A 13340-nucleotide genomic window follows, 5' to 3' on the forward strand; every position below is an offset into this window, starting at 1 on the left:
TTTTTCACGTGCGGAGTCAGCTGTGTAGCCGTTTGAGGTAAGGGAGGGGATGGAGGGGGAACAAACACCAGAAACGGATTTGACCAGACGCCACCAGGATTTGGAAGAGGGAGACAGATAAGAGAGTTCGGTCTTGAGAACGGAGAGATATTGTTTCCTGGCTCTCCTGAGGGTGGACACACACTTGTTTCGGGCTTTGTGAAAGGAAATGAGATTTCCTTCCGTTGGATTTGCTTTCCAGGAGACGAAGGCAAGTTGTTTCTGGGCAACAGCCTCACCACAAGATTCCGTGTACCATGGACGGGAGGAAGGGTATGACAACTGAAGACGAGATGGGATAAATCTGTGCATGAGAGAGAGCAATTTACTTTGGAAGAATTCCCAGGATGAGTTGATGTCAGAGGTGGTAGAGATGGGAGACCAGTCCAGATGATTGATGGCTGCTTGAAGACCGTGCCAGTTGGCCTGAGTGAAATGCCAGACTCGTCGACGCTGAGCAGGCTCCCTGAGGATGGTCAGAGAGATGTCCACTTTAACAAGGACATGATCAGATGATCCGATCGGAGCAGAAGAAGAGCAGCAGACATTTTCAGGGAAGTTAGTCATAACCAAGTCCAGAAGAGAAGATGTTCCGTTGACTGAGATCCGGGTCGGGAAATTGACAGATTGTGTCAGTCCCAGTGAGTCGCAGAAGTCCTTTGCTGAGGAGCCATGGCTGGTGAGAGAGGTACCCACACCCAGCCAACTGGCATGATGACAGTTGAAATCACCACATATGAGGAAGAGAGAGTTGGGATGAGTAGATAGAAGTTGGTCCATATCATCAGACAGCGAGATGTAGATGGAGTCATCACTGTTTGGTGGACGGTACAACACACATATGAACAAGAGGTGGGAGCGAAGGGGAAGCCGTAGCCAGAGGTATTCCTGGGGGTGAGGTGGAGAGAGTGCAGTGCAGGGCGAGTGAGGAAGAGAGTTTTTGATGAAGATAGCAACCCCGCCTCCAGGACGAGGCTCAGGTCTATCATACCGGAGGAGGGAGTAGCCCGGGAGAGATACTATGGAATCAGAGACATCATAAAGGAGGAAAGTTTCTGTTAAGCAGATCACGTCTGGTTTGACAGAAGCAACCTGTATGGAGAGATCAGTTAAGTTTGAACAGAATAATAATTGAACTTTGAACTTTAATAGAATAAACATTGATAAGAAACGACCTGACGAGTAATCCACATAAATCCGGAATTCGTAACACTCCCCCCTTCAAGAAAGAAAGTTTGAACACCGCGAAAACTTTCTTTGCAGGCCAACTTGGATAAACAAACAAGATAACTCACATCCCAAATCATCAGTTCCCCCGGGCAACCCTTATCACATCTCAAAAATAGAGCAACAAAATTTCACAAAACCCCCAGAGATTTCCCAAGGTAATTCACTCTGGACAAAACACCAGCCACGACATTGTCCCTGCCCTTTACATGTTCAATTTCCTGTTGGACTCCTGCCAAGCCAAACTCCATCTCATGACCCTCTGACTTTGACTGTCGGTTTCTTGTGAAGGAAGGTTAAGGGGTGGTCACCAAAGCCCCAAAGTTAAACAACTCAATCACACTTTTTCGGGAGGCCAAGCTGAGTATTCACTACACGGACGCCTTTAAGAACGTGGCGTTCACGGTTAGTCCGTGTAGGAGCCCCGGCTCAGCGGCACCGCCGTATATAGTGCTTCAACTTCTCCGGACTCCTAACAGTTACGGTGGGACCACTTGTCACAGTAGTCACCTGACTGGCGGTCTCCTTCTCGGCCAGTGCTCTGACAATCATTCTTTCGGGAGATGCCGTACCTCTGGGGGCCTCCATAGTAATATCGGCTGCTGCCAACCCCAAAACTACTGCCAAGTTGTCCTCTTCTGTAGACCTCTCGACGCCTACGAAATGCCTTCCCTACTGTTATGGTCCGACCCTCCAAATCCTTACCATTCCAATTCTTCTCTGCCTCTCTGGCGTCTTTTGTGCTTGCAAACGTGACAAAGCCGAACCCTCTTGACCGTTGCGTTTCCCGGTCTTTTACCAACCGCACTTCCACCAGCGGCCCATATCTGTTGAAGACAGAGGTCAGAACTTCTTCCTCTGTTTTGAAGTTCAGTCCCCCTACAAATAACTTGGTACTTTTGTCGCCATCCCGAGCTGGTGTGGTGTTATTTTCCCTGCTGGGCTCTTTACCAACCCTCGGGTTACCATAAACTTGACCCCCGGCCAAATCATTCCCGATAACCACAGGTACTCCCTCTACAGGAAGCGTGGCTTGTAAACCGACGGTGACCGGTCCTGACACCAAATCGGATTCCAAATGGATGACATGAAGTGGGGCACTAACACAGCCACCGATCCCTTGTAACCGAACACTATCACCAGTTGCGGTACTCTTTGACAATGGCAAAATGCCTTCAAGCATTAAGGATTGATGGGCTCCTGTGTCCCTCAATACCCTAACAGGTCTTGGGTTAGTCAAGTCTCCCTCTAGTGAGACAAACCCCTCATAAATAAATGGTTGGTAACTCTTCTGGGGGCGATTTCTTACGTTTGCCATCGCATTCGGAGTTGTACTAGGCGGACTCCGCTGTGGGTTTTCCCTTTTCATGAGGTAACAACTGGACATCGTGTCCAGGTTTCTTGCAAAAAGCGCAAGTTGGCCCGGAGGAAAAACTCGTGGTCTGCCTCGGGCCCCCCGGAAAATAAGTTTGTCTTGGGCCCGTAGCCCCCTGATTTCGAACAGTTGGGGTATCAGAGTTGTCCCCATAATCATCTCGAGGCCGCCGCCATGTAGTGTCGTTCTCCGCACCGGGTGTTCCATAACTCCCCTGCTGAAGTCTAGGCGAGGAGTTAGGTTGGTGGACCCCTATCCGTTGTGTTAAGGCATAATCATCTGCCATGGTGGCTGCGTCCCACAACTTTGGTACTTTCTTTTCCTGCAGGTACACTTTGATGTCCTCGTGGACACACTGTTGAAATTCCTCCACCAGGATCAAGTAACGCAATGATTCGAAGTCTTTCCCAACTCCTTTTGACTCGCACCACCGATCAAACATGTTTTCTTTCACTCTGGCAAACTCCACATGGGTCTCACTCTCCCTCTTCCTGGCATTCCTGAATTTTTGCCGGTAAGTTTCAGGAACCAACTCATATGCTTTGAGGATGTGCTTCTTCAATACCTCATAATCTGCACATTGGTCCATTGGTAGCGCCGAATAAATCTCTTGAGCTTTACCCACCAGCACACTTTGCACTAGTATGGTCCAGGCCTCCTCTGGCCAGTTTAACTGTCGAGCCACTTTCTCAAAGTGTGGAAAAAATTGAGTGACTTCCTTTTCACTGAAGGGTGGAACCAGCCTCACATGTCTGCCCACATCCCAGGTGTTCTGGCTAGGTGTCGGCCCAGTCAGCAAGGGTGGTACCTCTCCCCGTTCTCTCATTAACTCCAGCTCCTTGAATTTAATTTCTTGCTGAAGCGCCATGTCACGTTCCTTTAATTCCCTTTCGGCTTTTCTCTCCTCTGCTTCGAGTTCCCTTGCAGCTCTCCTCTCCTCTGCTTTTCTCCCTTCTAACCTTTCCTGGAGTTCTCGTTCCACTCTCCTTTCCTCTGCTTGTTTCTCTTCTCTCCTCTCTTCTGCTTTCCTTTCCTCTTCTGATCTTTCCTTTTCTGCTTTCCTTTCTTCTTCTGCTCTTTCCTTTTCTGCTTTCCTTTCTTCTTCTGCTCTTTCCTTTTCTGCTTTCCTTTCCTCTGTTTTCGTCCTTTCTAACCTTTCCTGGAGTTCTCGTTCCACTCTCCTTTCTTCTGCTTGTTTCTCTTCTCTCCTCTCTTCTGCTTTCCTTTCTTCTTCTTTGATCCGTTCCTGGCTCCGTAATTGCAACTCCAGTTTCCGGAGCTCAACGTCTTCTGGTTCTTCGGGTAGCCCCTCCCAGGCTAACTCGTCCCATGTTCCTAATCCCACCATAGATTGTATCACCGCGGTCTGCAACTCTGCCTTCCTCAAATTAGTTCGGACCTCCAAGTTAAAATGTTTGGCCAATTTCAAGAGGTCCGATTTTAGTAACGCTCGGAACTGTGCCTCACTCGGGGTTACCGCAAAGTTCTGTGCCACAAACGCCATGGTGCCTATCGTTAACACCTGTTAACCTTCACCCAAGACTTTACCACAATTTCCCAAAAATGTACCAATTAATACTTAATTAATAAATTTGAATGAATAAAAATATTATTTTATTATTTTATACAATTGTATATCCCGGAATTCAATTGGACGAGCCCCCAATTCTGTTACGTGGTCCTCCCGGTGACTACCTGGTCTCGGTGACCCCCGGACCATGAGAGGAACCCCGCCAGAAAGATCTATGATTTATACGCTTTCGCAACACAATCAATATGAAAGACACAAACAATTCAAGTCAATAGGAAACCCCCACACCAAGGATCCAGATTAATGGATAATATATTCCCAATCAATCAACAATGACCAACCCTCAATCAACAACATTACTAAGATGTAGACTCATCAACAATAGCTCTAAGATGGCCATCTTATACATTCCTCCCTTGAGCCCCACTCACGACTCCCTCCATGGTCAATGTCTCTCACAATGTCTCTGTACTCCTGTAGTTCGATCTCCGCACGCGGGCGGTTGAGCGGACCCTTCCTGACGTGCTTCCACCGTGTACGTCCCGTACCGGGAACGGCTGCTGCCGCGGACACCTCCTCGGCAGCCCACCGAGGTCGGTGCTCGTGATCGCGGCTTCGGGGCTCGCAAAGCGTGCAAGGCCCAAGGTGCCTGCCGTACGCGTCCTTGTAGACGTTGAGGTAAACGGTGCCGGACGCTGGGTTCCGTGCAGGAACCCACGGCAATTTGACGCGTAACCGGTAATTACCCCGCGCCGGTAACTCCTCTCGCCAGATGGGCTTTTCAAACTCAGCGTTCCCAACGCTGATCAATATCGACACCGCTCGCGTCGGAGCTGGGCGAGGAGCAGAAGATGGCCGCTTTCTCCCGGACCTCGTGTCTTTTCCTCTTCCGGTTTACGACCCCATTTCCGGTCTCGGTCTTACCAGGAGCGCTTCTCACCATTTAACCACAACAACCTTTCATGGAATAAACATTAATAAGAATTCTCCCCATTTAACCACAACAACCTTTAATAGAATAAACATTAATAAGAAACGACCTGACAAGTAATTCACATAAATCCGGAATTCGTAACACCAAGGATGTGATGACACTGACCAAAATCTATAGAGAAGGACCAACCACCTTGGTCAGGTGAAAAGAAAATAGTTGTGGTGATGGGACTGGGTCATAGGGGAAAGCTTTAACTCTCACAACAACACAGTTTACAACAAAGCACAATCTACAACACATCCAGCAGGTAACAGTGGGGTTAATGGGCCAGTAGGGGGTGTGCATTCCTTTAATCTGATCTAAAACACAGCACTGCAATAAATGGAACACGTCATTTTCCTATTTTGTTAGAATGCATCATAATGTTATCCCTGAAGGTTTATCTCGCCAAATTCACTTGTGCTTCCTGCTGTTCCACATTTCTGGATTTTAAGTGTTGTGTGGTTGCTTGAAACATGAATGAACAGTGGAACCCTGCAATGACTGGCGTTTGGCTTTTGTATGATCAAAATTCAGTGGGGTATTTGTTCTCATTCATTAAAGAAGCCTGGTGTTGGTTTCGCGGTTAGGGTGCCAGCTTGGGATCCTGGGTTTGAATCCTGGTCAATTGCTGAATTAATACCAGGGGGGTTGACTCAGCCTGTCATCCTTCTGTGGTCGGCAAATTGAGTACCAGTTCACTGATAATTCCCTGTGTGTCGCAAGAGGCGACTAACAGGGTTGGCGGCAGGAAGGGCATCCGACCATAAAACAACAAACAACAACATGCATTTTAAGGCCATTTTCCCTGCGAGAGCGGGGGTTAGCCTTGCGGTCCCCATGACAATCTTCTCCATTTTGCCCTATTTTCTGCATCTCTCCTTGTTAACTCCCTTGCCTGCATTTCATCTTCCACCATCTTTAGCCAAGTCTTTCTTGGTCTTCCCCGTCCTCGACTTCCTTCTACATTCATTTCCATCACTCTTCTCAACCAGTCAATTTCATCCTTCCTGAACACATGACCCAACCATCTCAACCTGTTTCTCTTCACAGCATCCATCACAGGCTCTATTCCCATCATCTTTTGCAATTCATCATTTGTCTTCCTCTCTCTCAACGATACTCCGCACATCCACCGAACCATTCGCATTTCCACCCTTCGTTGCTGCTCTACGTTCATCACCCATGTCTCGGTCCCATAAATCATGACACCTCGCACACATGCAGCATACACCTTTCCCTTCAGCTTCAACGACACTCCCCTCCTCATCAGCACGTCACTCAATTCCCGAAACTTCTAACATGCACATCTCACTCTAGCAACCGTTGCCGAGTCTGATCCAGCTTCTCAATTCAGCATGTCTCCGATGTAGCAAAATGTTTTCACACCTTCCAGCTTCACGCCGTCTCCAAGGTCCAACTCAACATTTCCTCCATCTGCAGCTCCCTCTGTGCACACCTTACATTTGAAAGTAGCTGCCACACTGGTTAATGACCCTCTCAGACCACTGCATTTTTGATGAACCCACTCAGCGCACATTGTACATTGAATGGAGTTCACTCCGACACCTTTCCTGCACACAGCACATGGCCACTTCCCAGTTATTTCCACCTCACCACATGCTTTACCACTTGCCATCACCTTCGTCTTTCCGATATTCACCTTCAGACCTTTTGTCTCCATACATTCCTTCCACTTGTTCATCTTTTCCTTCAGTCCATCCATACTTTCCGCAATCAACACCAGATCATCTGCATACAACAACTCCCACGGTAAACCCTCCTTTACTTTCCGAGCCAGCACCTCCATCACAGCTACAAATAGTAGTGGACTTAGTACCGACCCCTGATGCACTCCCACCTTCACCTCAAACTCACCACTGTTCCCGTCCTTCGTCCTTACAGCTGTGCGCTCTTTTGTACATTGCCATCACTACTCTGATCAACCATTCCTCCACTCCTAACTTCCTCAATGCCCATGTCAATACTTCACGTGCAACCCTATCGAATGCTTTCTCCAGATCAACAAACCCAAGAAACAACTTCTTCCTCTTCTCCATGTACTTCTCCTGCAACTGCCTCACAATAAAGAGCGCGTCTGTCGTTCCTCTTCCTGGCATAAATCCAAACGGCATTTCGTCGATCGTCACCTTCTTCCTTAGGGTCACCTTTCCCCTTGTATAGAGGGACGGTGGTACTCAGTTCCCAATCCACTGGAATGCGGCCTTCTTTCACCACCAGATTACAGATCTCTGTCATTCTCTTCACACCCCAACTTCCTGCTGCCTTCAACATATCTCCCACAACTCCCGTCGACCCTCCCGCTTTTCTACTCTTCATTGCTTTTATCGCTTCCTCAACTTCCTTCTCAGTTATCTTTTCTGCCGGTCCTAAAATTGGGTTACTCTCGATGTTACTCTCCCATTCATTCTCTGTATTCAACAGCATTTCCATATATCTTTTCCATCTTCCTTTAATTCCATCTGGGTCCACAAAGATTTGTCCCACTTCATCCTTCAAGCAACTCACCCCCATCACATCACACCTCTCTTTCGCTATCTGCTTTGCAATCCTGAATACCGCTCTTTGACCCTCTTCTGAATCCAAGCGTTCTCTGAGCATTTTCCTACATGCCTCCTGCGCATTCGCTACCTCTTTCTTTGCAGCCTTCTTGGCTGCCTTATAACTTTCATGCTCTGCTTTTTCTGCTCCCGTACCCTTCGCCTTCTGCCACTCCTTGAACTTCTTCCTCGAGAGTCGATCCTCTTTCCAACTTCATCATCCCAGCACCATGTTTCCGAGTGCCTCGGTGGTCCTTTTGTCCATCCACATACCTCACCAACGGCTCCCAACAGACTATCTTTCATTGACATCCAACCACTTTCAAGCTCAACCACATCATCCTCTACCCTACTCAGCCTCTCTTTTAATGCCTCCCTTACTGTCACCTCTTTCAACCTCCACACCTTTATTCTCGGTTGGTACTTCACCCGCCGAGCTCTCCTCGCACCTTTTCACCCTTATGTCGCAGACAACCAAGTGGTGCTGTGAAACAGCCTCCTCCCCCGGGATCACCTTTGTGTCCCGGAGGTGCCCCCTATCTCGCCTACGCACCATCAGGTAGTCAACGGTTGTCGTCGACCCACCTGAGGTGTATGTAACAAGCTTATTATCCTCTTTCTGGAACTGAGTATTCCAAATCAACAAATCAGCTCCATCAGCGAACTCCAAAATCCTTTCACCTTCTCCATTTCTCACACCATATCCGTAACCCCCATGAACTCCCTCAAAACCGTCCATACTCCTTCCCACATGTCCATTTAGGTCTCCTCCTATCACAACAACATCGCACACCAGAACTTGTCCTTCTCTTCATCGCTCCGACCAACATCCGGCCATAAAACATTGCTTCAAAAAGGGGACCAAGGTGCCTGAAAAAGGCCAACCCCCGGCTCTGCGGGGAAAAATGGCCTCTTAAGGTGGTTCTTCTTTTTCATTAAAGAAGCCGTATGAAAGATGTCTTCGATCTCATTCTTCTCTCCCTGCCTTCTTGACAGCTGTTCACCACCATCTCAGGCCATCCCACATCCAAAGCCATGATCTTTTCTCCACCCATTAAACTGCCCCCATCCCTCCCAAAAATTTGCTTATGTATCCATCTTGTCCACCCCTTGCGTTCTCCTCTAACCATCACCGTTACCTGCATCCCTTGTTGTTCCATCTTCGTCTCCATCTACGTTCTCCCTCTGCCCTGCTGTTGGTGTTTCCCCTTTCTCCTGCTGTTCCCTCTTATGTTGGTCTGTTGTGTTTCCTAGCTCTCCCACAAGCCAACACCATGTAGAGAAGAAAAAAAAAGACTTTCCTTTTTGGCTTTCGATGTACAATATAACTTGGATTCAATGAAACCTTTCACATATTTATTCTTCTACCTGGACACAGCTTGAATTTAACATTTATATTGATAAACATTTAATTTGCATTTCTCCCTTTTTCTTGGGATTAACCATCTCTATAATAATAGCGTAAGGACTCGACTTTGTTATCCCTTTTACGCCGCACCCAGTGACCGGATGCCCACGGCACTAATGGATTTACGATCTACGAACCGCGCTCTTTGTTTATCACGTACAGCCATACTCGAAAAATCTGAATTAGCCGATGTTGGGGCCCAAAAGCATCCGATTAACTGCCCATACGACGCCATCTTATTGGCGTCTGCTGGGTGAAGGCGAAGCAAGCCGTCCGCTGAGTGGACAATCCTGAGCATGCATTTGTGCCGGTGTCGTCGATCGCGGTGTACGCTAACCTCATCAGGTGGGTTTACCATAATTTCTTCCATATACTGTGATTACAACGAAGTGAAACAGATCAGCAGCCCATCAGTATCATATAAAGCAATAAATACCAAGGCTTCAGCTTCTGAAAGCTTAAAACAAAGTGTACTTCGCCGAGTGACGAAAAGTAGGCGTAGGCCCTACCTATCCAGTTGTTGTGTTTCCGTTGTGGCCATTATCTCAACAAATGGCGTAGGCCATGTGGCGTAGGGTAGGTCATGATCAGCCCCCCCCCCCCCCTTTCGTTTCACCAACTCCTGCATCTGCCACCGTTCATGATTATCAAAGTAGGCTTTACCCTGTTCACGATAAGGTAGAAATCAGTGAGTTGTATACGAAGAGATAAAAGGATGGCATTGACTTCGAGATGGTACGTGATATTTTCAAAAGTATATCGTAGCGTTGTCATTTAAGTAGATTGCAATAAATACGTTGTTCATATACGCACTCTTCATTCTCATCTTTCTTCCTAACTCTTACTCGGACAAGGAAATCCCCTATGCCATCCATAATGGTACACTCTATCCATACACCACATCCTCCCTTCCGTGGATGTTCCACGGGTTTCGGCTAGTTCCACATATTTTGGGTAATTTTGGTCTGTTATTGCACCCATAGTAGCTCGGCTGGTGTTGCCATCTTCTCTCATGTCTGGTATTGTTATTTCTCTGAGCCATTGGACCCAAGTGAAGTTTCTGAATTTTCTTTTTGTTGTCCTTGCCATCAGTTCATTTCTCTCTTGCCTTACCCCCCTTTCATTTTTATTTCCCCCACCCCTACTTTCATTTCTCTTGCCTTACCCCCTTTTGTTTCTCTTGCACCAACCTCCTCTCCCACCCCCTTTAATTTATTTTGCTCAAACCTCCCCCCTTCCTTTCATTTCGCTTGCCCCAAGCCCACCATGTTTCATTTTTCCTGCCCCAATCCCCCTTTCACTTCTCTTGCCCCAACCCCACTTTCACCACTTTCACTTGCCCCTCTTGATTTATCTCTTGCACCACCCCCCCTTGATTTATCTCTTACCCCACCCCCACCCCCTCCTCTTTGATTTCGCTCTCACCCCACCCACTTAAATTCCCTCCGACCCCCTTAAATTCCCTCCGACCCCCTTAAATTCCCTCCGACCCCCTTAAATTCCCTCCGACCCCCTTAAATTCCCTCCGACCCCCTTAAATTCCCTCCGACCCCCTTAAATTCCCTCCGACCCCCTTAAATTCCCTCCGACCCCCTTAAATTCCCTCCGACCCCCTTAAATTCCCTCCGACCCCCTTAAATTCCCTCCGACCCCCTTAAATTCCCTCCGACCCCCTTAAATGCCCTCCGACCCCCTAAAATGCCCTCCGACCCCCTTAAATGCCCTCCGACCCCCTTAAATGCCCTCCGACCCCCTTAAATGCCCTCCGACCCCCTTAAATGCCCTCCGACCCCCTTAAATGCCCTCCGACCCCCTTAAATTCCCTCCGACCCCCTTAAATTCCCTCCGACCCCCTTAAATTCCCTCCGACCCCCTTAAATTCCCTCCGACCCCCTTAAGTTCCCTCCGACCCCTTAGGTTCCATCCGACCCCTTAGGTTCCATCCGACCCCTTAGGTTCCCTCCGACCCCTTAGGTTCCCTCCGACCCCTTAGGTTCCCTCCGACCCCTTAGGTTCCCTCCGACCCCTTAGGTTCCCTCCGACCCCTTAGGTTCCCTCCGACCCCTTAGGTTCCCTCCGACCCCTTAGGTTCCCTCCGACCCCTTAGGTTCCCTCTGACCCCTTAGGTTCCCTCCGACCCCTTAGGGTTCCCTCCGACCCCTTAGGTTCCCTCCGACCCCTTAGGTTCCCTCCGACCCCTTAGGTTCCCTCCGACCCCTTAGGGTTCCCTCCGACCCCTTAGGTTCCCTCCGACCCCTTAGGTTCCCTCCGACCCCTTAGGTTCCCTCCGACCCCTTAGGTTCCCTCCGACCCCTTAGGTTCCCTCCGACCCCTTAGGTTCCCTCCGACCCCTTAGGTTACCTCTCCGACCCCTTAGGTTCCCTCTCCGACCCCTTAGGTTCCCTCTCCGACCCCTTAGGTTCCCTCTCCGACCCCTTAGGTTCCCTCTCCGACCCCTTAGGTTCCCTCTCCGACCCCTTAGGTTCCCTCTCCGACCCCTTAGGTTCCCTCTCCGACCCCTTAGGTTCCCTCTCCGACCCCTTAGGTTCCCTCTCCGACCCCTTAGGTTCCCTCTCCGACCCCTTAGGTTCCCTCTCCGACCCCTTAGGTTCCCTCTCCGACCCCTTAGGTTCCCTCTCCGACCCCTTAGGTTCCCTCTCCGACCCCTTAGGTTCCCTCTCCGACCCCTTAACTTGCCTCCTGCACCCGTTCACTCTCTCATACACCCACTTCCAATCCCTTCTGCCCCCACTTTCATTTCCCTCCTGCCTGAGTCCCCACATTGTCATTCCTCTTGCTCCCCATTTCAATTTCCTTTCTCCCCTCCCATTTTTATTTCTCTTGCCACCCTGTATTTCCATTTATCTGTCCCCCCTCCCCTACCATTTCCCTTTGACTACTCCACCCATCCCCTCAATTTCATTTCTTGTCGCCAACCCCCAATTTAATTTCTGACACCTTCCAACCTTTCCTCAATACCTTTTCATCTGCCCATCTCCCAGACTCGTTCACGTCTTCTCCCTCCTCCAATGCCCCTTCCTATCTCCCCCCTCCCACTTTTGTGCCTCCTTGATAAAACATTACATCCATTCGCTGAACTGCAATATGATTTCCCACCTGCCCCCTCCACCGCTTACCGCTGATAAGCTGTTACCTGTGTGAAAGGATTGTGGTTCCTCACTTCTCCCTTTCATTCCCCCCTGCCGTGTCAACAGAACAAAGTCGACGTGATGACCTGGAGTCACTGGGTTATGTCATGATGTACTTCAATCTCGGCTCATTGCCCTGGCAAGGCCTTAAGGCGGCCACAAAACGGCAGAAGTACGAGAGGATCAGTGAGAAAAAGATGTCCACACCAATCGAAGTCCTATGCAAAGGCTATCCGTGTGAGAATGCCAATTATTATGCTTATTTTGTCTAGAATTTGGTTGTACTTTTTATAGTTTGTATATAAAAAATCAGTCCCTCCATGGTATAGTATTGCAAAGGTTTTATTGTGATAGAATTTTGGACTTAAAATTCCTTCAATCAAATTTCCAAGACATTGTAATACTGGTTCTCGTCAAGCCTGGCATTTGTTGCTTTTTACATCAAATCCATGTTTACCACCTACCTTTCAGCTGAGTTTCCATCGTACCTCAACTTCTGCCGTTCCTTGCGCTTTGATGACAAACCAGACTACTCGTTTCTTCGGCAGCTCTTTCGCAATCTCTTCCATCGGCAAGGGTTTTCTTACGATTACGTCTTCGACTGGAACACGCTCAAATTTGTAAGTGTGCTGGAGAAGTGAGGGTTCAGACATTGAAGGTTAATTTTGAATTGCGTATGCTCCATGTTTTTGCTCTATTGGAATATTTTCTGACGGTTAATGTAGCCAAGTGAGAGTTACTTATTGCCTGATTCACCTGGCTAGCTCTCTTGGCTTTCACCTGCTGTGATTTGACTAGTGTAGAGGGTTGTGTTCCTGGCTACATTCCCAAACTTGCACTTGGCATTTGAAAGTCTTTGTGGCTTTCTTATTTGTTTGCACAGAATGGTTTCTCACCTTCGGAGTAGCCATTGCTTTGTGTTGAACTGTGGAAACACTTCCAAGTGTAGTGTTATCCCTTCTTTGTCTCTTCGCATGCACAACTAGAACTCCACTCAGTAGAGCGCATACTCCTGCCGTGGGTCAAGTTGGAGCCCTATCTTCCAATGGTAAAAAATCCTTCAAAAAATTCCTGGAT

The 13340-nt window shown here is 48.5% G+C and overlaps 1 protein-coding gene across 1 annotated transcript in view; it reads left to right on the top strand.

Moving 5' to 3' along the window:
- The window catches only part of LOC137412149 (casein kinase I), a 171064-nt gene that overhangs the window by 81791 nt on the left and 75933 nt on the right, over positions 1-13340 (top strand). Inside the window, exons 6-7 of the mRNA XM_078775860.1 lie at positions 12330-12500; positions 12735-12883. Coding sequence (XP_078631986.1) covers positions 12330-12500; positions 12735-12883 — 320 coding nt within the window. The remainder of the gene's footprint in view (positions 1-12329; positions 12501-12734; positions 12884-13340) is intronic.

This window comes from Myxine glutinosa, chromosome 1, assembly GCF_964187855.1.
Source record: "Myxine glutinosa chromosome 1, kmMyxGlut1.1, whole genome shotgun sequence".
Lineage (NCBI taxonomy): Eukaryota > Metazoa > Chordata > Myxini > Myxiniformes > Myxinidae > Myxine > Myxine glutinosa.